The 23,107-nt window shown below is 40.7% G+C and overlaps 2 protein-coding genes across 3 annotated transcripts; one reads left to right on the top strand and one right to left on the bottom strand.

Moving 5' to 3' along the window:
- Positions 1-3,389: 3,389 nt before the first annotated feature.
- zgc:136472 (uncharacterized protein LOC678514 homolog) lies at positions 3,390-14,548 on the top strand. 2 transcript variants are annotated; one of them, XM_039612989.1, is made up of 13 exons: positions 3,390-3,593; positions 3,685-6,124; positions 6,849-7,051; positions 7,179-7,379; positions 8,064-8,188; positions 8,279-8,416; positions 8,751-8,858; positions 9,597-9,722; positions 12,814-13,011; positions 13,106-13,226; positions 13,808-13,989; positions 14,147-14,236; positions 14,350-14,548. In XM_039612989.1, the coding sequence occupies exons 3-13, from the start codon at positions 6,883-6,885 to the stop codon at positions 14,431-14,433; spliced, it is 1,542 nt and encodes a 513-aa protein (XP_039468923.1). In that variant the 5' UTR covers positions 3,390-3,593; positions 3,685-6,124; positions 6,849-6,882; the 3' UTR covers positions 14,434-14,548. The 2 variants fall into 2 exon arrangements, with proteins under 2 accessions (XP_039468923.1, XP_031585691.1); XM_031729831.2 differs by lacking the exons at positions 3,390-3,593; positions 3,685-6,124 and having other exon boundaries at positions 6,754-7,051.
- Positions 14,549-19,872: 5,324 nt separating this feature from the next.
- Positions 19,873-22,112, bottom strand: LOC120440629 (vegetative cell wall protein gp1-like). The gene is made up of 2 exons (XM_039613483.1): positions 21,950-22,112; positions 19,873-20,663 (listed from the first exon to the last, which is right to left on the bottom strand). The coding sequence occupies exons 1-2, from the start codon at positions 21,999-22,001 to the stop codon at positions 19,873-19,875; spliced, it is 843 nt and encodes a 280-aa protein (XP_039469417.1). The 5' UTR covers positions 22,002-22,112.
- Positions 22,113-23,107: the final 995 nt, after the last annotated feature.

The raw sequence follows: 23,107 nt of genomic DNA, 5'->3' as shown, positions 1-23,107 counted from the left end.
CCTCAGGTCGTCTTGTGTATTAGAATCAGCTGTGCTCCCACCTGTATGTCATTACCTGGTCTCCTTGTTTTTGTGTGTATATATAGTGGGTGTCAGTCTGTGCCTGTCGTTGGCTCGTCTGTGTATCTCTGTGTACTTCTGCGTTCATCTGCGTCTCTCTGCATTCTCCGTTTCATATTACTTCAGGTTTGCTCTTTAGTTTATCCCAGTTTAGGTCTCCTTCAGTTATTTGCCATGCCTCACTGCTTGTTTGCCACCCTGCCACTTTTGTAAATAAACGTCACAGTCTTCATCAGTCGCTTGCTTGCATTTTGGGTCCTCATTCATCCACAACACGACTGCTGCCCCAGCCGTGACACATACAAACATATCTGCTTACAGACCTACATGATATCTGTGATGAAAACACACACACTTCAAACTTGCTCTTATCTACATTTCTGTTTTCCTCCTCTTTATGACAGAATCCTGTTTGACCTGTTTGGATGGACCCCCCTTCATATGAGGAGGCCAGTCGCCAACCTCCTGCTCTGCCCATTGCAGCATTTAACGCTCCCCCGCCTGCCTATGACGCCTCTCTCTCATTCCCACCGACACCTCCTCCTGCCTACAGGGAAGCAGGTGAGATAAAATCTTTCCGCTTCCTTTAACCCCATTTCTTGAGTCAGCTTGTGAGATATTGCTGACAGGATGTACACGCTAGGCAGATTACATATGAACATGTGTCCTTTTCTGTTTATTTTTTTGGCATACCGTATACATGAAATACCAGTTTTACCAGGCTGATTTGTAGAAATGTCGTCATTAGGTGTATTTATGCTTTTATTCTGCCAGACAACCACTTCAGTGCATTCTGAAGTAAATTAAAAAAAAAAAAAAATTATTTAAATTATTACCTAAAAGCCCCATTTAAGTTGTTAAAGGGTTTAAGTGTGGAAGGAAACACTAGTGTGACTGTAAAATAACATGTAAACATTTCTTTTTCTTTTTTTAAACCACAGTTACAGTTCAGCCAGATCCTTTTCCTGTCCTGTCTGTGCCGACTGCCGTGTCCTCGCCTCCCCACCAAAGCACTGGAGTCATAGTCCATCCCACTACTCAAAGTATAAAGACCTTTAATGCACCTTTAATATTGACTTTGTTATGTACACCTGTTCAACTGCTCATTAACGGAAATATCAAATCAGCCAATCACATGGCAGCAAACCAAGGCATTTAGGCATGTAGGCATGCTCAGCAAGTTCAGTTAAGTCTCTATGTGCTGCACCCTGGTTTCACAATGTAAGAGCGTCAGTCCATATGCAGTCAGTATGTCTACTTACCAAATGTTTGTATTTTAACCCCAGAGTGCCTATCGTATCATATTTGATCCATGAGTTTTTTTGAGTTTTTGAGACTTCTATGTGATGCCGCGTGAAAAGCCTAAACAGCACTAGAGAGAGAAACAAATGTAACAAATATAATTTCAAAGTAAACTCATCTATGTAAATGAATATGTTTATTTTTCTTTTTTTTTTTTCTCAGAAGGTTCACAATATTTTCAAAAATCTTGAATTTTCTGGCAATTATTTCATGGTTCAGGCTTTAAGGGTCAAAGTGTAAGTATTTAAAAAGCTACATTAGCTTTAAGCATTTCTTTTGGTTTTTCTGTGTTACAGTTAATCCGCATGCTTCTCGTGCTCGCGCTGCTGCTTCTGCTCCAGCTGCTGCGTCCTCACGTTCCCGACAAGGCAAGTATCAAGACTATATCTTTACTATAAGCATGATCTCTTTACTGCTATTTACATTTACTGGCCACTTTGTTAGGTACACTTTTTTATCTGTCTGTCAATGCAAGTATCTCATGAGAAAATCACAGGGAGGTAACTAAATGCATTTAGGTATGCAGATATGGTCAAGATAACATGCTGAAATTGAAAAGGAGCATCAGAATGGGGAAGAAAGGTGGCATTCGTTGCTTTGAATGTGACACGGTTGTTCTCGTCAGACAGGCTGGTCTGAGTATTTCAGAAAAAGCTGATCTCCTGGGATTTTTCCACACAACCATCTCTAGGGTTTACATAAAATGGGCCAAAAATATCCAGTGAACTGCAGTTCTCTGGATCAAAATACCTTGTTGATGCCAAGCTCATAGAAAGGCATCAGGAAACAAGATATGCAGAAGATGTGCAGAACACACAACATGTCGATCCTCGAGGCAGAAGACCGCTCTGAGTGTCTCTCCTGTCAGCTAAGAACAGGAAACTGAGGCTACAGTTTAAACTGGCTCAACAAAATTGGACAAGAGAGTCAGTCATTTGGTGTAAGTAAGTAAATACATTTTATTTCTATAGGATATTTAAAACCAAAGTGCGCTACACAAAATAAAATAGAATAAACAGGTTCCTAAAAAAACAGCAGCTTACAGCAGCCAATCCTCCAATCACAGCTCGACAATTCAACTGTTTCAAAAGTTTAACAGAAAAGGCAGCTCAGATTTAAAAACAGTCTTCACTGATGCTTGCATGAGATCATCTGGGAGGTCATTTAAGAGTTTTGATGCAGCAACAGCAAGGACACGAGCTGCTTTTGAAATAACCTTTGACTGCAGGGATTATCAGGAGTAACAGAGAAGCAGACCCTAATGACTGTGGGGGGTATATGCACGCAGCATAAACACCACATATACAAAGCTCAAATCATCTCAGACTGGTTTTCCTGACCATGAAAATGAGTTGACTGTGCTCAAATGTCCTCCATAGTCATCAGATTTCAATTCAACATCTTTGTGATGTGGTGGAACAGAAGATTTGCATCATGGATGTGCAGCAGCTGTGTGATGTCATCATGTCAATATGGAGGAAAATCTCTGAGGGATGTTTCTGACACCTTGTTGGAATCTTTTTTTTTTTATTTTTTTTTTTTTATGCAGTGTAATCAGTGAACTAACAATGTATAACAATGTATTTATTGATCTGAACAGAAAAGGAAATAAAAATACAATGAAACAAAAATAACATATTCATTCTGGATCACTGTATCTGATTTTAACTTACCTACAATAATATAATAATATGTTTTATGGAAACCATTCATCTTTTAAATTTTTAATCAGCTTGCAGAGGAACAAACACAGCTTATCAAAATCTTAAAGTAGTTAACAGATGAGAATCTTTTTTGTTTTGTTTTGTTTTGTTTGTTTTGTTTTTTTGTTTTTGTTTGTTTTTTTGTTGGAATTGTTGTTGGAATCTTGCCATGAAGCTGTAAAGGCAGTTTTGAAAGGGAAAAGGACGTCCAACCTAATACTAGCAAGGTGTACCTAACAAAGTGTCCAGTGGGTGTATAAGCTTCCGCCTTACCTGTTCTTATCTCCTTCTAATAACTTCACCTGTCTCCTGAATGGCAGCTGGTGCTGCACCACGGGGCAACAGCAGACAAACTCAGCCAATAGCAGTAGTGAGCCAGCCGCAGCCTGTTCCCATAGCTGTGGAATATCTGAGAGGCGCCCCTGGTTTGGTGTGCTGCCCACACTGCAGTCATCTTGTAACCAGTAAGGTCACACATGTACCTGGGACAGCTGCTTGGTGCTGGTGTGTCATTCTTGCAATGGCGGGGTAAGAGCCCAAAACACTCACACAGGAGGAGTATTTCACGTGCACCAGCTTGAGCAGAGCTTCATCTGCGTTTTCTGTGCTTGTGTTTCAGGCTCATCTGCGGCTTCTGTCTCATTCCATTAATGGTACGGGGAATGCAAGACACACATCACTCCTGCCCACAGTGTGGAAACGCTCTGCACGTGCACAAAAGATGACCCCGTGCTGATTAATTAACCTTACACATCGAAGCGTGGACAAATGAACTAATGAACTTGTGATGCTAGTGTGACATCTATGGCCCGGAGTCATGTGGAGACTTTTGTTACAGAGGAACTCCAGCTCACCACACATACTACCACAGCTGGTAGCTGTACTGAGACATTTTTCTTTTTTTTCACACTTTAAGGCACACGAGCAGAAAAGCATTTCTAAGATGTAAATATGAAAAAGAAATTACACAAAAACACTTTTCGCACTTTCTAATTTTGCACAAATGTATTACAGTGTGAGGTCATTTTGATTAAATGACACACCGCAATAACACTTTACACTCCCCTAAAGGCACAGTTTGACGTGCAAGTGCAGGACAGTCCTTCTTCATTGCAGACAGTGGGATGAGACAGTGGGATGCACCCAAGTTTAACACACAGTTGTCCAAATTCTACCATGAAAAGAGTTTTACAGCTCTGCACTAAATTCTTTTATCATTTATAATTAAGCTTTCATTGTTTTTTAATCAAACTGACTGTGATTTCTATATCTGAACACGAAAAAAACAAAAATTGATGCTTTTCAGATTTACTGAAGTTTTTAAAGTACCTTTAACTGCCTAACTGCACTATTTTACTCTTAAGTGATAGTTAGAAAAAAGGTTATGTGGTTTAAATTATTATATTTATTATATCTGTTATTATTTCATGTGAGAATGGTGACCTAACTCTGCTGCACTGCTTTCTAAGCAGCTGTAACCAGTCAGTGGGACTGACTCATTCTCTGGTGTGGCTTTGGTCCAAATGCCAGCCACGCCTGATTGAAACCTGTTCCTGAACTGATTTACAGGACTTCAATTTACTTAGCAACATGTAGAAGGTTTGTTTACACCAGCAATGTTTACTCTCTGACAAGTAAATGTTTAGCTTTACAAATATGTTATGTGATCAAAAGAAAATCATAAATAAATAGAATTCCTTAAAGTGCCTTAATGGGTGTGATACGTTGGAAATCTATCACATAAAAATGGTCCAAAGAAAGTACACCCTCTTCAAATTCCAAGGTTTTTCTTATTAGGAGATGATAAAAAATGTTGAAAAAATGTTGGTCTTTAGCAGGTCTTGAAGTTGAAGACTTGATAGATGATAAATCAATGAGATATTATTCTGTGTCTCATTTAATTAGCAAAAAATAAGCCAAAATGCAGAAGCAGTGTGTGAAAAACTAAGTAAAACCTTAGTGTTTCTACAGAAACTTGGAAGGTAAGCAGCAGGTGCTGCTAATCACATGCACTTGATTAACTGATCATCGCATGTGAGCACCTCTATAAAAGTAGAGGTTTCGGGTGTTTGCTGCTCTGAAGCATTCAGGTGTGTGTTAGCACAATGACAAACAGTGATCTTAGAGACACCGTTTTTATTTTCCATCAATCTGGAAAGGGTCGTGAGGTCATTTACCAACAATTTGAAGTCCTTCATTTTACAGTGAGGTAGAAAACATTCAAGCCAGCTGCTAGTCATCCCGGAATGGACATCCCAGCAAATTCACCCCAACATACAGAAGATCCAATAATCAGAGAAACTGCAAAACATCCAAGAGCTGCATCTCAGACTCTACAGGCCTCGGTTAAATGTTACACTTCATGGGAGTACAATTCGAAAAAGACTGATCAAGTATGACCTTTAAACCTGTAGAGTGGAGTGGAATAAAATTCCTCCACAATGGAGAGAGGGACTTATAAAGGGACACAGAAAGTGATTACTTTTAATAGGTTGTGGCTGCTAACGTTGGTTCTACATGCTACTGAATCATGGGATGTACTTGTTGTTGTTAAAACCTGATATGCAAAACCTTCGAGCTGACAGGTGTACTTTTTCCTTCCTTATAGCGACTGTATGTGTAACTTCTGTGTAGCAGTTTGTTTGATTTCAGTAGTGATTTTATTTTTAATCCCATTACCTTTGACTCTGCACCAATGTTATAATTTAAAATGAGGCCTATTAAAGAATAAAGGAGGTGTGTATTAGCAGCTACCCTTTTCAATTTTGTTTTAGCACAGGTATCTTAGCTGCACTGTAAATGTGGAGTAGACAAACACAACTTGTATATCTTACCTGGCTTTGGCACGATTGGAAAAGTTTTGCAGCTAGTTGGCTATCAGTCACTTCACTGGAGACCAGCAAGTCTGACCAAGAAACAATCCAGCACAGAGGGAGCTTCATGTGAATCTCTCAGAATATGAACAACAGGAAAACCTGTGTGGTACTTACATTTACTAACCAGCCGAAATTAGCTACTCTTGCAGACGAAATCAAACTCAAACTTCAAACTGGCTGCAGGTAATGGGGGTATTCATCTATTTTTTTAAGCACTTCTGGTATTTTGCTGTTTATATCACCAGATAAAACGTTCTTACTTACCTGATTACGATTAAACAGTCTTTATAGAACATAATTTGCCCGCTTAAGTGATCCTGGTACTGTTTCTATTCTTTAATGCTAAGCTAACCATGTGACTGTAGCAATTGTTGTACAGACATTTTTCTTGTTATCTAACCCTCTGTTAAGTCCAGTATAAAAAACAGTGTGATAAAATGATATGACAGTGTGGGTTCAGGAATGTAAAGGCTGTTAAATAAAGTGATAAATGGGCTTTCTTTGCCTGCCTTTAATGCTGTAGTGAATGTTTAGTATCTCTACCAAGTTGAGGTCATGTTTCGTTACTGGACCAAAAACAAAACATGCATTTATGTATTTTTGAGGGCAAATGGGTGCATTTTGCATATGAACACAAACAACAAATGTGTGAGTAACTTCCTCTTTTATGTCTGCTGTGTGACCTTGTACAGGCAACAAAGTTAGGGTTTAGTGTTTAGATACTAGAGCCTGATATGAACAGCAGCCAATAGCAGACATACAGCAGTGCTCAGATAGGAAAGTTAATCAACTATAGGCTGCTGGGTCCAGGCGGCAGATAACGGAAGGATTCACAGTTATACCTCCTCGGCACTGATACACACATCAGACCTCCCTTTCACCACTCCCTCCGTACCTTCTTGCCAAGCTTGTCCAGTTTGTCAGTGTGAGACTGAACCGCCATGAAGAGGCTTTTGCTGCTGTGCGTGACGGCCTTCTGTCTCGGCGTGTGCGTCGCCGCCGACACGAAGGAAGACAAACAGTTCCCAGAGAAAGATGGAGTGTTACAGCTGAAGAAGGGGAATTTCAAAAGGGCGCTGAGAAAGCATGACCAACTCCTGGTGCACTTCTGTAAGTTAAACATCAAGCCTCGTACAGATGACCTTTGACCTTCATACTTTCATATGCTAAGCGCACAAACGGGCGATTGCAAGGTGTGTAAGAAATCAAATCCTTATTTCCTCTGCGTGTCTGTCAGTTGCCCCTCTGTCGGGAGAAAGCCAGCGTGTGTCTGCAGCGTTCCAAGGAGCTGCAGCAGAGCTCGAGGGGTCAAAGGTCAAGCTGGCAGTGGTTGATGTGTCAAAAGAGAAGGACCTGGCTAAAGAACTGAACGCGACAGGCCACCCGGTAATCAGACTGTACCTCTCCGGAGATAAACACAACCCAGTAGCCTGCCCTGGTACGTGCAGAAGAGTTTCATTCATCTCATTTATTCTTTTAACAAGAACAATGTACATGATATGACATGACCCAGAGGAGTAGCTCTAGATATGGCATACTGCTGAAAAATAAATGATCCACACTTATTTTATCATATGGCAAAGTGGCTGAAAAATCAGGGTTCTGATTATTAGGAAACAGTAGAGAAACAAAGAGATGCTTTGTCTCTGTGATTTGAATCTATCTTCCTCTACCTCTGTTCGAGGGCTTTGTCCTCTAGTGCTCTGACTTCATCATAAAAACAGCAGTGAAAGCCCTGGCTGGAGTCATTATGTTTTCATGTGAACCATATATCTTTAAAGTTATCCAGGACAAACCTTAATTGCATTTTTTGTATGAAAGTTTGCTCTTATTCTGGAAACATGCGAAAAGATCAGGATGAAAGAGGCACATGCTGCAGCCAAGTTGTTAAAGCTGACACCCTGTCATTAAATTTTGCCTTGAACTTTTCAGATATGTGTCTCTTTGAGTTAACTAGCCTGCCATTTGTTGTGAAACACCAGTGGTTAGAGTTTACTGGCTGTTGTTTCATATTTCCTGCAGAGCACCAGGAGTTTTTAGGATCCACTCAGCTGTTGAATCTTAGTTGTTTGGGGTAAAATATTAACGGTAAAGTGATTTGTTATCTTGGATTGTCCTGAAGTTCCTCAGAGCTCGGCTTCCATCTTGACCTGGCTGAAACGGAGGGCAGGGTCAGCTGCTGACCTCGTCACTGATCTCAGCCAATCAGAGGCCTCAGAAGAGGTGACAGTGGTTGGATTCTTTAAGGTAAAACAAAAGCCTCGCTCGATTTCCCTTCTCTCTTATGTTGTGCATCTACCGCACTGCGACAGTTTCTATGCGTTTGCGTGTGAGCAGGAGCTGAACCACGAGTACGTCCAGGTGTTCTACGCCACAGCGGTCGAGCTTCCTGACGTCAGGTTTGTGGTGACGCAGGACGATGACGTCATCGCCAAATACGGCCTCACACATGATGTTGTTCTGATGCTCAAAAAGGTTCTTTACGCACAACGCATACAAACACACCCGTTCACAAAAACAACACTAGCTGTGACATTGCTCTATGTGAAGAAAGGTTTTAGTTCTTTAGTTGTTTTTAGTTCTGTTTAATTAAGAGAAATTAGCTGTGGGTGAATGCCATAAAACATGAGTGAGATTTTAAACATAAACCTCACTGTGAGCCTTCAAAAAGACACGCATAACTGAAAGAAATCTTGATGTTGCATCCAGAGTTTTACAAAAGAGGCGTAAATATATAAAGCAGACTTGTTGGTTATAGTCTTCCCTGTGATACTGTGTGTGTTTGTGTGTCTGTGTGTGCCCACTGCAGTCTAAGCTCATCAAGGCTTACAAAATGACACCCGAGACATCTACAGGGGTCCTGATCGTCTTTATCACCATCTACCAGATGGACCCAGTCACTGAGTACACCGGGCAGGTAGAGTGTTGTGTGCATGGTGTATTTTCACACATATACAACAGCTACAGGAACGGTTTGGTCTGAATCCACTGGGATGGTTTTCAGGGAAAATCTCTGCTGACTGAAATCTAATTGCTGTTTTCATGTAGGCTACACTTGCTGAGCAGTTTATTAGGAGCACCTTGCACCTTGCAGTGTAATGCAGCTCTTCTGCCATAAACTTTTATGAGGCTATTGTTGACATTGCCCGAAAGGTGATTATTCTACTTTATCTTTATCACTGCGGTCGTTGTTGGTGGTGGTGGTGGTACTGGATCACATTATGTTGAAAATCAATTTTAATATTTATCCACCTCTTTGGCATACATGACGCTATATTAAAAGGTGTTTTTATACTCCGAAAGAGCAATCAAGCTAGTTTGCACAGCACTTTAACTGATGTTTAAGTGCTTTTTATCACATGCGTTCACACTCTGATGGATGCACTGGAGGTTAGATACCTTTCCCAAGCTCACTTTGGCACGCAGAGCTGGAGTTTGTTGTCTTCTTTATCCACCCTGACCTCCTCCCTTTGCAGTTAGTGGTTCAATTACAACTTAATGTCTTCATTTGCACCTGTTATGATCATCTCAGCCAGTAGAGGGCTCTGTCCATTGAACTTAAAAATGTGCTGAGTTGCCTTACATTAGTGCCAGCTGAAATCCAGCTTCACTGCTGGATTTGATCCTGTTTGAACTGCTTTGTCTCCTTTTGCAGACAGCCTCTCAGATCTTATCGTTGCCTGTGTTAAACCACGCTCTTCTCTTTGTCAACAAAAGTTCAGAAGACTTTGATGAGATTTTCTCTGCCTTCAGCACCGCTGCAGAGACATTCAGGATGAAGGTACACAACATATGTCTGTGCATTTGAGGTCAGTAATAATGTATTTTCACCCTGACCTTGACTCTATCACGTAAATACACTTAATCCTCACCTTAAACCTACTTTTTACCCAAACCAGTTCCTTACTAAGGTCTTGTGAGGAATTTGGCTGCAGAACAGCAAATCATAAACAAATGACCCTATCTGACCCTTACTCTATTCCCAGAGTGAGAGAAGAATGAATACAGCACATAGATTAAGTTTAATTTTTCCTTTGTTTTTGACCATATTTTTTAGTCCATTCTTACATTTTCACTTACTCAGTCGTACGAGGGTTGTTTGAAAGTGAGCGCTTGCCAGAATGTTTCTTCCTGGGCTCTCCAACTCAAACTGCTCTTTGCAGACCCTTTTCATAAGTATCCCTGCAGAGCACGTCGCCCTTGTTGTGATGTATGGGAGCATCTGAGGGCTGTGGAGAGTAGACTTTATCACAGTAGATGTCTTTCTGAAAGTGCTGTAACTAAGTTTAAGAATATAATCCACCCACTGTTATCATCTTCAATGCCCTGTACCAACATAGAGCAGAGCAGCTATATGAACGCTACCCCAACAGAGGTCGATCATCTTGTTAATAACTTTGCCTCCTCACTACGTACGACCCTGGATACTGTAGCTCCGGTGAAAACTAAGGTCTCAAATCAGAAGTACCTGACTCCGTGGTATAATTCTCAAACACGTAGCCTAAAGCAGATAACTCGTAAGCTGGAGAGGAAATGGCGTGTCACAAATTTAGAGGATCATCATTTAGCCTGGAGAAATAGTTTGCTGCTTTATAAGAAAGCCCTCCATAAAAGCCAGAACATCTTACTATTCGTCACTGATTGAAGAAAATAAGAACAACCCCAGGTTTCTCTTCAGCACTGTAGCCAGGCTGACAAACAGTCAGAGCTCTACTGAGCCAACAATCCCTTTAACTTAACTAGTAATGACTTCATGAACTTCTTCACAAATAAAATTTTTATCATTAGAGAAAAAAATTACCAATAATCATCCCACAGATGTAATATTATCTACAGCTACTTTTAGTACCATTGATGTTAAGTTAGACTCTTTTTCTCCAATTGATCTTTCTGAGTTAACTTCAATAATTATTTCCTCCAAACCATCAACGTGTCTTTTAGACCCCATTCCTACAAAACTGCTCAAAGAAGTCCTGCCATTAATTAATTCTTCAATCTTAAATATGATCAACTTATCTCTAATAATCGGCTATGTACCACAGGCCTTCAAGGTGGCTGTAGTTAAACCCTTACTTAAAAAGCCATCTCTAGACCCAACTGTCTTAGCTAATTATAGGCCAATCTCCAACCTTCCTTTCATATCAAACATCCTTGAAAGAGTAGTTGTCAAACAGCTAACAGATCATCTGCAGAGGAATGGCTTATTTGAAGAGTTTCAGTCAGGTTTCAGAGCTCAGCACAGCACAGAAACAGCTTTAGTGAAGGTTACAAATGATCTTCTTATGGCCTCTGACAGTGGACTCATCTCTGTGCTTGTCCTGCTAGACCTCAGTGCTGCGTTCGATACTGTTGACCATAATATCCTATTAGAGCGATTAGAACATGTTGTAGGTATTACAGGTACTGCACTGCAGTGGTTTGTATCATATCTATCTAATAGACTCCAATTTGTTCAAGTAAATGGAGAGTCCTCTTCACACACTAAGGTCAATTATGGTGTTCCACAGGGTTCAGTGCTAGGACCAATTCTGTTTACATTGTACATGCTTCCCTTAGGCAGCATCATTAGAAGACATAGCATAAATTTTCACTGCTATGCAGATGACACGCAGCTCTATCTGTCCATGAAGCCAGGTAACACACACCAATTAGTTAAACTGCAGGAATGTCTTAAAGACATAAAGACCTGGATGGCCGCTAACTTTCTGCTTCTTAATTCAGATAAAACTGAGGTTATTGTACTCGGCCCTGAAAATCTTAGAAATATGGTATCTAAGCAGATTCTTACTCTGGATGGCATTACCCTGGCCTCCAGTAACACTGTGAGGAACCTTGAGTCATTTTTGACCAGGACATGTCCTTCAACGCACATATTAAACAAATATGTAAGACTGCTTTCTTCCATTTGCGCAACATCTCTAAAATTAGAAATATCCTGTCTCAGAGTGACGCTGAAAAACTAGTTCATGCATTTATGACTTCCAGGCTGGACTACTGTAATTCTTTATTATCAGGATGTCCTAAAACTCCCTGAAAAGCCTTCAGCTAATCCAAAATGCTGCAGCAAGAGTACTGACAGGGACTAGAAAGAGAGACATATTTCTCCTGTTTTGGCTTCCTTCATTGGCTTCCTGTTAAATCCAGAATTGAATTCAAAATCCTGCTCCTCACATACAAGGTCTTAAATAATCAGGCCCCATCTTATCTTAATGACCTTGTAGTACCATATCACCCTATTAGAGCACTTCGCTCTTGCACTGCAGGCCTACTTGCTGTTCCTAGAGTATTTAAAAGTAGAATGGGAGGCAGAGCCTTCAGTTTTCAGGCCCCTCTTCTGTGGAGCCAGCTTCCAGTTTGGATTCGGGAGACAGACACTATCTCTACTTTCAAGATTAGGCTTAAAACTTTCCTTTTTGCTAAAGCATACAGTTAGGGCTGGACCAGGTGACCCTGAATCCTCCCTTAGTTATGCTGCAATAGACGTAGGCTGCCGGGGATTCCCATGATGCATTGAGTTTTTCCTTTCCAGTCACCTTTCTCACTCACTATGTGTTAATAGACCTCTCTGCATCGAATCATATCTGTTATTAATCTCTGTCTCTCTTCCACAGCATGTCTTTATCCTGTTTTTCTTCTTTCACACCAACCGGTCACAGCAGATGGCCGCCCCTCCCTGAGCCTGGTTCTGCTGGAGGTTTCTTCCTGTTAAAAGGGAGTTTTTCCTTCCCACTGTCGCCAAAGTGCTTGCTCATAGGGGGTCATATGATTGTTGGGTTTTTCTCTGTACCTGTGAAGCGCCTTGAGGCGACTTTTGTTGTGATTTGGCGCTATATAAATAAAATTGAATTGAATTGTATATGTTTGTGTGTCAGATTTTGTTTGTGATGGTGAACGTGGCTGAGCTTCGCAATGGCAGAATTATGGAGTACTTCCGGGTGCGGGACTTTGAGGCTCCCCTAATCCGACTGGTTAACCTGTCAAATCACGTGACCTACCATCTGCCCTCTGACGCCCTGAACGTAGAGATCATAGAAAAGTTCTGCCAGGACTACCTCGAGGGCAAAGCTAAGGTAAGTCCCACTCTCCTCTGCTATGTGGCACAGAGACAGAACCCGGGAGGCAGCTTGTCTTTATGTGTTTAATGGACTTGTGTATTTTTAACAGCCTAAGATGCAGAGCGAGCCGATACCTGAAGGATGGGACCAAAAACCAGTGAAGGAGCTGGTGGGGATGAATCTGGAGAAAGTTGCCTTTAACCCAGACAAGACTGTTTTTGTCCTGTTTTGTATGTAAACACTGTTCATTTTAATATCATGCTTTAATTTGTTTTTCTTTTTAAAGAGGGCCCTAAGTTATACTGGGAGTCATTTGTGACTAAAATTGGCGACCACCTTCTGAATCCCATAAGCTAAACAGCACCTTCAAGCCTTTAGATTTAAAATGCACATGATTTGAGTTGTTCAGAGTGTATTTAAAGGGCTCTGAGAGTATAAGGAAAAAGATTCTCTAACATGATGAGTCAAAAAAAGTGTTTGAACAGATCTGCCAGGCAATACAATCACTTGAAGAAGTCCCCTTCAATGCAATGATCAGTTAACCTTTCAGACAATGAGCAAACCAACACAAGCAACCAAGTCTGTGCCGATCCTTTATGTAGTTCAGCTAAAACCATCACTCAAATTCTATTTAAGATCCATAGACAGACTGCAGAGGTACATCCAAAGCAATGTGTTGAAATTTGACAGATTAAAAAAAATGATGCCCTTATTTAGGGCATTTGATACAAGGAAAGTTCAAATTTATGTTGTGATTAAAAGTGCAAACAGTGAAGGCTTCCTAAAGTAACCGTATGTGTTTGTATTTAAGATCTGCCCTACAGTAAAGAGTCCCGCGCTGTGTTTCCGCTGTGGGAGGAACTAGCTGAGGCCTTTGAGGAGCGCGAGGACGTGGTCATCGCTCGTATTGATGCTTCAGCCAATGATATCAACTTGTCAGTGCAGGGCACGTACCCATCACTCTGCTTGTTTCCTGCTCTGTATGCTGAAAGGGTATGAGGCAATTATGTCTTTGGGCACATGACGATTAATGGTTTTTATGAAAGCCCATGATGTCATCACAAAAAACAGATTTAAAAAAAGGAATTATTTGCTCTTTAGAGGAAACCAGGCTCATTACAGTGAGATCTCTGTGTGGTCTGTGTCGTAGGTGGTGGTTTACACTGGAAAAAAGAAGCTGAAACCCCTGATTAAGTTTGTAGAGAAGGAGATGGAGAAAGCCAAAAAATACAGAGCTAAGGTGAATGATCTTCCTTACACTTGTGCCTTTGTGTGTTTTTATAGCTGTCTGTGTGTTTTAGAGCTGCCTTTTTCTTTCAGTTAAAAATATACTTTTCTCCTTTGTGTATCCAGGAGGATGAAGACAGGAGGAAGTACATCGAGGCCATGAAAGCTGAGGAGGCAAAAAAAGCCAACAACACCAAAGATGAGCTTTAATACAACAACAAAGACGTGTCTGTGTGTGTGTGTGTGTGTGTGTGTGTGTGTGTGTGAAATGATGCTCTTTAAATGTTTCTAAATAAAAAAATACTTTTTCTTTTTTGATTCTGCATTAAAGTCTCGAAACATCATTTTTGATATTTAATGAAACTTTAAATGGAAAAGGTTGAATACTGAAACAAGACACAGTATGTGCATACAGCTAAAGAGTTTGACAAAATAACGGATCACTGTCCACACGTAAAGAAATTCAACTGTAGGAAAATATCATATGATTACACAGTTATAATATGGAGGCACTACATACTCTGTCTGTCTGTGAGCTGACACAGTCTCTATGGAGATGGGGTTTTAGGGGGATAACAGTAGGAGAGAAGCTGCAGAGGTGTGTGAGACTGCAACTCTGCTTACATGTCCCAACACTGGATAGTCATGTTTCAGGGGATTTCATAAATTTGCCAGATTTCTAGAAATAAGAGCTGCTTCATCCAAAGTGGGATTGTCTCCCAACCAGACCAGGTTTCCTCCAGAAAGTTTCCCAATTATCTATAAAGCCCACATCATTTCTTGGACACCAGTCAGACAGCCAGCAATTTAAGGAGAACATGCAGCTAAACATGTCACTCCTGGTCTGGTTGGGGAGGGGACTACAGAGTCTGACATTGTGTTTGCAAAGTTACACACTGATTCAATATTGATTTTAGTGACCTCTGATTGACGTAACCGGGTGTCATTATTGCTGATGTGAATTATATTTTTACTGAATTCAGGTTTACCCTCAGCCAGCAGTTTTAAATTTCCCTCAGTGTCGCCTGCTCTGGCCCCTGGAAGACAATTGACTATGGTTGCTGCTGTCTTCACGTGTCTCAGAAAAGAATCACCAATTACCAGAGTTTGATCCCTGGCGGGTGTGTCGCTGAGTGGGGGAAACAGTTAGACACATGAACAGGTTTGTGGTGCATCAGGGCTTCTGTTTAAGACTATGCTTCCTCCTGACTGTCACCCAGCCATCATGTTTTCCCGTCTGCTCAGGATAGATGTTTTTTTCAGTATTTTATTCACTTAATAGCAGGACAGAATACCACATGACTGTGGCCTTGTGTTATACCCTCTCTGCTGCAGTGATGCTGCAGACAAACACAAACATGATCAGACATTTAAGAAGAGCCTCTTAAAGATGAAGGTCTGTGTCTCTTGACCTAAACACATAATCCAGTTAAATCTAATTTATGCTCATTAATGCCCCTCACACTGTAACTTAAAGAAATAAACTGGTTACTGATTAATTACAGAAGTACGTTTGTGAGCATAAAGATGTAAGCCTTGGACCATCGGGATGAAATGTGGTTGGGAAACTTAACAAGCATTGATAAAGCTTCATCAGTACCTCGAGCAAGAGCTCAAAACCTTCGATCACCACGGGTGGTTAGCAGACTGTGGTTGCACCATGCAGCCTAATAACATGCAGTAAATTGCAGGGTAAAGCAGTCTGCTTACACTTTGTTAAACGAGGGAAGGGAACTAATGTGGCTGTCACATTACCCTTTTGTCCCATTTCATCCCAGGATTTGATTAAATTGCTGCTCACTTTCTACAGTACTTAAAACTGATCAGTAGGACCTGAAGCTGCAAACATTCAAACATTCAGGCCAAGTAAGAATCGGTTGTTGAACGTATTAATCTTCTACAATAAGCAAATGAATAAATAAACAGGAGAAAGTTACAGTGCTAACAGAGTCATGCAAGTTTTTGACCAGGAGGTTAAACTCATGCAAATTACCTTCACCCAGGCTCATGAAAACACTGATAGCAGATCATTTGTGTCAGTGTGTCAGGATGGTTTATACAGTGGGGCAAAAAAGTATTTAGTCAGCCACCGATTGTGCAAGTGCCCCCACCTAAAATGATGACAGAGGCCAGTAATTTGCACCAGAGGTACATGTCAACTGTGAGAGACAGAATGTGAAAAAAAAATCCATGAATACACATGGTAGGATTTGTAAAGAATTTATTTGTAAATCAGGGTGGCAAATAAGTATTTGGTCACCTCAAACATGGACAATCTCTGGCTCCCACAGACCTGTAACGTCTTCTGTAAGACGCTTTTCTGTCCCCCACTCGCTACCTGTATGAATGGCACCTGTGCGAACTCATCATCTGTATAAAAGACACCTGTCCACAGCCTCAAACAGTCAGACTCCAAACTCCGCCATGGCCAAGACCAAAGAGCTCTCGAAGGACACCAGGAAAAGTATTGTAGACCTGCACCAGGCTGGGAAGAGTGAATCTACAATAGGCAAGCAGCTTGGTGTGAAAAAAATCAACTGTGGGAGCAATCATCAGGAAATGGAAGACTTACAAGACCACTGATAATCTCCCACGATCTGGGGCTCCACGCAAGATCTCATCCTGTGGGGTCAAAATGATCATGAGAACGGTGAGCAAAGATCCCAGAACCACACGGGGGGACCTGGTGAATGACCTGCAGAGAGCTGGGACCAAAGTAACAAAGGTCACCATCAGTAACACACTAAAACGGCAGGGAATCAGATCCCGCAGTGCCAGACGTGTTCCTGCTGCTGAAGCCAGTGCATGTCCAGGCCCGTCTGAAGTCTGCCAGAGAGCACATGGATGATACAGCAGAGGATTGGGAGAATGTCATGTGGTCAGATGAAACCAAAGTAGAACTTTTGGTATAAACTCAACTCGTCGTGTTTGGAGGACGAAGAATACTGAGTTGCATCCCAAGAACACCATACCTACTGTGAAGCATGGGGTGGAAACATCATGCTATGGGGCTGTTTTTCTGCCAAGGGGACAGGACGACTGATCCGTGTTAAGGACAGAATGAATGGGGCCATGTATCGTGAGATTTTGAGCCAAAACCTCCTTCCATCAGTGAGAACTTTGAAGATGAAACGCGGCTGGGTCTTCCAACATGACAATGATCCAAAACACACCGCCCGGGCAACAAAGGAGTGGCTCCGTAAGAAGCATTTGAAAGTCCTGGAGTGGCCTAGCCAGTCTCCAGACCTCAACCCCATAGAAAATCTGTGGCGGAGTTGAAAGTCCGTGTTGCTCGGCGACAGCCCCAAAACATCACTGCTCTGGAGAAGATCTGCATGGAGGAATGGGCCAAAATACCAGCTACTGTGTGTGCAAACCTGGTAAAGACCTATAGTAAATGTTTGACCTCTGTTATTGCCAACAAAGGTTATGTTACAAAGTATTGAGTTGTATTTTTGTTATTGACCAAATACTTATTTGCCACCCTGATTTACAAATAAATTCTTTACAAATCCTACCATGTGTATTCATGGATTTTTTTTTCACATTCTGTCTCTCACAGTTGACGTGTACCTCTGGTGCAAATTACTGGCCTCTGTCATCATTTTAGGTGGGGGCACTTGCACAATCGGTGGCTGACTAAATACTTTTTTGCCCCACTGTATTTGAGCTTCTTGTTCACACAGAACAATTTTTCTTCATTTTTTAACGATTACCAAAGTCTGTGAATCCCCAAATTGTTCAGTTGTTCTTTTTGCTCCCCATGAGGTCACTTTCACCATGTGACAAACACAACACCCCACTGTACACACTCGGGCCACCAGCAACTTTCTACATCCTCAATAAAAAGCTGACAGGTTGCAATGATGTTCTGAATAACTTATTAAGAAAACAACTAAATGCACAGAAAATATTATGAAAACTGGTTTATTTTATATCTCCTAGTTTGAAATGAAGCAATAACAACATGTATAAAACATCACAAACTGCAATATTGTAAAAATGCTTATGTCCTGCTGATGCAATGGAGACATCTTCCAGTGACAGGCTTCATCCGTGTGTGTGTGAGGAGGCTCCTAAACCCACCGACACAGAAGTGCATGTTCACAACTCCCTCTGTGCAGGTGGGGTCAGGTCCCTCCTCACCCAGGGTGAGGAAGGGTGGTGCTGTGGCCAGTCAGGTATGAAGTGCAGAGAGTGGATCGTTGGTCCTCTGTGCAGCTCTGTCCACTCTCAGCTTCCCTGCAAAGCAATAACACAAGAAAGACATCATTTTAACACAAAACAGCATTTCCATTGTTGGTAGCTGCAGCATGTTGTTAAAATGCAATTTTAAACTCAACATATACACATGAAAAATATAAATAAACCTAAACCTACAGTACTGTAGGACGATGATTTATACCAGCTATTGGAAGGATTTAGTCTTCAAGACAGTTTGTAGCCAATGTGAGGTGATAACTTACATAGCTGGAACACAGCACCACTCTCCAGTTTGTCATTTGGTCATCCATCCTTCTCATCGGGCTGGGGTAAGGCTGTCTTCTGGGTGGAGTATCTCTCTTTGTTAGCTCCGTCTTGGACGTTGAGTGTCTGAAGTGCTGAATGCTGGGAGAGGACAAGTGTAAAGCACCTGAAGACAAAAAGACAAAAAGAAAAGCATGAATTCACAGATCACCGAGTTGTTCAATTTACTTTTCTTCTGTGTTTTTACCTTACCTCTGATCCCTCAGCCACAGGCTATACCTAATGTAAAAACAAGAGACTACAGTCAGTTCACTACATCATTTTTAAAACTTTTCTAAATATTTGTGTTGACATTAAGTACGGACTTACCTTTGTCCTGCATGTTGAGCTAGAGCTTGAGAAAAAATATGTAAGTCATTTAAATAGTTACCTGTGATATTAAGAAAAATAGAAGTAACAATACCTAAAAAACGACCTTTCAGTCACACAGGCAATGTCACATATTAAGAAAAAAAACAATACATTTCACACGTGTTAGTTAATATTCTTTAAAAGTCAGATATTCTTAGATAGCTGTCTTACAAACATCACAAGACACAAAGGCTTAACTTAAACATTACAAATTTAATTAAAAATTAAAAGATATTTACAAGAAGCTTACAAGAAGCTGTCCTCAAACACTGCAAGAAAAAGTCTTACAAACACTTAATTAAAATTAAAAGATATTTACAAGAAGCTGTCCTCAAAGCAAGAAAGTGTCTTACAAACACTGCAAACATTAAAAAACTAAACATTACAAAGTTAATTAAAAATTAAAAGATATTTACAAGAAGCTGTCCTCAAAGCAAGAAAGTGTCTTACAAACACTGCAAGACACAAAAGCCAACTTAAACATTACAAAGTTAATTAAAAATTAAAAGATATTTACAAGAAGCTGTCCTCAAAGCAAGAAAGTGTCTTACAAACACTGCAAGACGCAAAGGCCAACTTAAAAGCCAACTTAATTAAAATTAAAGATTTAAAAAGCTGTTCTCAACATAAAGTGTCTAATCACTGCAGACACTGTCATCAAACATGAATTAAAACTAAAAGATATTTACTCTGTCCTCAAAGAAGAAAGTGTCTGACAAACACTCAAGACAAAAGAACCTGAGGATGTTGAAAAACACGTTCTAACATAATCTAATCAGAGTCACTGTCATCAAGTGAAAGGCTAAAAGGCCTCTCCCAGAAACGTCTGACTCCAAAAGAACCTGAGGATGTTGAAGGGGCATCGAACGTGTCACTTACCTTCCACCTCTTTGCACTTACCTCTTCAGTGCAGATGTCTTCTCTGCTTCTCTTTGCTGAGGAGGTGAGAGCTGAGGTTGAAGGAGAAGGAGAAGGAGAAGCTGTGGGATCAGCAGAGGAAGCAGCTGAGGGAGAAGATAAGAGAGCAGGTGAAGAAGAAGCAGCTGAGGGAGGAGGTGATGGAGCAGGAGAGGAAGCAGCTGAGGGAGTAGATAAGAGAGCAGGGGAAGAAGGAGCAGCTGAGGGAGGAGGTGATGGAGCAGGAGAGGAAGCAGCTGAGGGAGTAGATAAGAGAGCAGGGGAAGAAGGAGCAGCTGAAGGAGGAGCAGCTGGGACAACGACTTGAGGGAAGAGTAGGTCGTTGGCGAGGCTGAAAGACGGCATAACGAATGGGGCATCACCTGAAGCAAAAGGGTTAAACCAATCCTGCCAATCGGGAGGGAGCTGGATTTCAGAGTCCTGTGCTTCACCAGAAGCGGGGGAGGGTGAGAAAGGGATATACTCACCATACTCACCTTCACTGACACTCTGGATATCAGAGTCCTGTGCTTCAACAGAAGCGGGGGAGGGTGAGAGAGGGATATACTCACCATACTCACCTTCACTGACACTCTGGGTATCAGAGTCCTGTGCTTCACCAGAAGAGGTGGTGCTCGGGAGACTGTCATCCAGGATCCAGATGTCTTCAGGGCGAGGAAACAAGTTTAAAATAACATTAGGAATGTAATAAACACCAAGTGCTAAGAAACAGACCTACATCTGTTAGTTTGAGCAGATGATGAGAGAAAAGCATTTTAGGCTACATTTATGTCAGACTGAATGACACTTCTACTTGTTCATGCAAGAAAAAAACAACTAAGTTCACATCATTAAGTGAAGCATCCATTTTTAATAGAAGAGCTCCAAACCTCCACCAAGGCAGCTCACTCTGTGAACTTTTAAGGTAACACTATTGTATTTTGTGTACATTCATTTTGTTTTATCTGTTCTTTGTAAGCCTTTTTGCAAACACTATGTTGGAGTAAGTACTGGATAATATGTACTGATTTGTAAATAACTGGACATGAATAGCTTATTGTATAAATATAGTACAGTAAATTTATAACTAACTAATTCTTTCATTAACGATGTAACACATTTTGAAACCTCATCAGAGGTTCAATATGTGGATGCAAACTATAATGTAACATTTAGACTCCCCATCTCCCCCTAAATGTTGCCAATACAAACAAAGGCAGTACAACTGTAATCACAGTTTAAAAAAAAAACAAACATTTTAATAAAGTTTGACTTTATTTGACCTTGAAGGAGAGGTCAGAGGTCAGATGTAACGTGATATTTTAAATCTTTACACAGTACTATTATATATTGACCACAGACTCCACACTTTTAAGAATCATAGCTTCTAAATTATAAAGATTTTTGTTCATTTTTGACCAATCACAAAGTTAACCTTTAAGTGGATGTAAGCTAAATTTACATAACTGCACTCTACACCCCTACAAAGTTTCAAAGTTTTTGCCAGCTATGATGTTTACAAAGAATAACAGGCAAGGAAAAGTTACCAAAAACATAACCTCCTTGGCAGAAGTTAAAATTGCAAGCACACAAAGCTCTGCAGGTATGTCTGAAAACCATGGTGAAGTAAAAAACAAACAAACACAGAGACTGATTTGGGGGCATTTTACAAATTTTAGTCCATTAAGCTATTTTCAACTATTTCATTAAAAAAGTGTCAAATTTGAAGCCTTCAAATCAAAGTGACAGCTTTTTTTCAAATTCATACACGAGTGGTTAATAATTTCTACACCTCTCCAGGAAAATTTAAAGCATACAAACAATTTAGGAGGAACAATCTTGGAATACACATATTTTGATAACATTAAAACTTGATATTCACACTCGAACTTATTAAATTATTACAGACATTTAGTGACTCTTAAAATAACTGAAGAAATGTTAAAAGTACCTGCAGCGAAGTCCAGGGGACTGTCGAGGAGTCGGGGTCCACGACGAGCCATCTTCAGGCTTTGCTGTTAAGATGAAAAACAAGTACAAACAATCCAAAGATGAAGTACTTGTTGTCGCTTGCAAGTAAAATCCGCTTTCAGAAAAATATTTTCCAAAACTTGAACTTTCCACAGGCTGAGGTTGGAGCAGGTCAAAACAAGTCCAATAGCAAGTGTAAAGGGACGAATGGAACCTTGTGCAGCATTTATATACCCTCGGCAGGCTATGGTTACGGTTGCCAACACACGTGCACGTGCATGTGATACAACTATATAATGGAGCTCACCGCAATGTAATTTACAGTTAATTCATGATCATTTACACTTACTGCCTTTGTCAGCCTTTATGTAGCATGTATACTAACCATGTAGGTATATCCAGAAATAAACACAGATATTAGAAAGCAGCAAATCAGTAACTGCTTGAGTGAATAACAATAGCATATAGCTCATGCTAATATTACATCTTGACGTTTTTCTTTTCAAAGCTAACAATAACTTAGCGTTCTCGCTACTCACGATGCTGTAAAACAGGTATATGTTAGCAATGACAACATTTAACAAATGATTTTAAAATGCTAGCCGTGCTGATTAGCCTTAGGATTGCTTGAGGTCTTGTTTCCAGCTCTAGTGGTCATAAGCGAACTTAGGCCTGTGCCAGCCTTTAGCACGAAAACCAATGTTGTAGAGCTCACTACTAATCTGACAAAAAGCCTTAGAACCTAGAAACTATGATACTTACAACTTTGCTATGTTTGTGTCATAACATATAGCAAGACCCCATAACGATAACTGACACACACACACCCGACCTTACATACACAACACAGACATCACATGGGGAGACAGGTCGGTAGCATTATGGAAAAACACTGAAATGTACAAGTCAAGGAGGGGAAAAGAGAGACCTCTACTCATTCTGGGCTCCTATGGGGGGACAGCATGAGTTCAGGAAACAAAAACACCTCCTCTGCACAAAGAGCACATAAATGTCCACATCACAACATCATGAAGCACGTGACAAGCAACAGGGGTGGGTAAGGGGTGAGGAGTAAGCCGGTCCAGACACTGCCATCCTGCCCTGCTGGTGTTATTTAATAATTTATTTTATTTATCAA

The sequence above is a fragment of the Oreochromis aureus genome, linkage group 6 (genome assembly GCF_013358895.1).
Source record: "Oreochromis aureus strain Israel breed Guangdong linkage group 6, ZZ_aureus, whole genome shotgun sequence".
NCBI lineage: Eukaryota > Metazoa > Chordata > Actinopteri > Cichliformes > Cichlidae > Oreochromis > Oreochromis aureus.
Note: the sequence above shows the minus strand (reverse complement) of the source record. Positions and strands in the feature narration are given on the sequence as shown.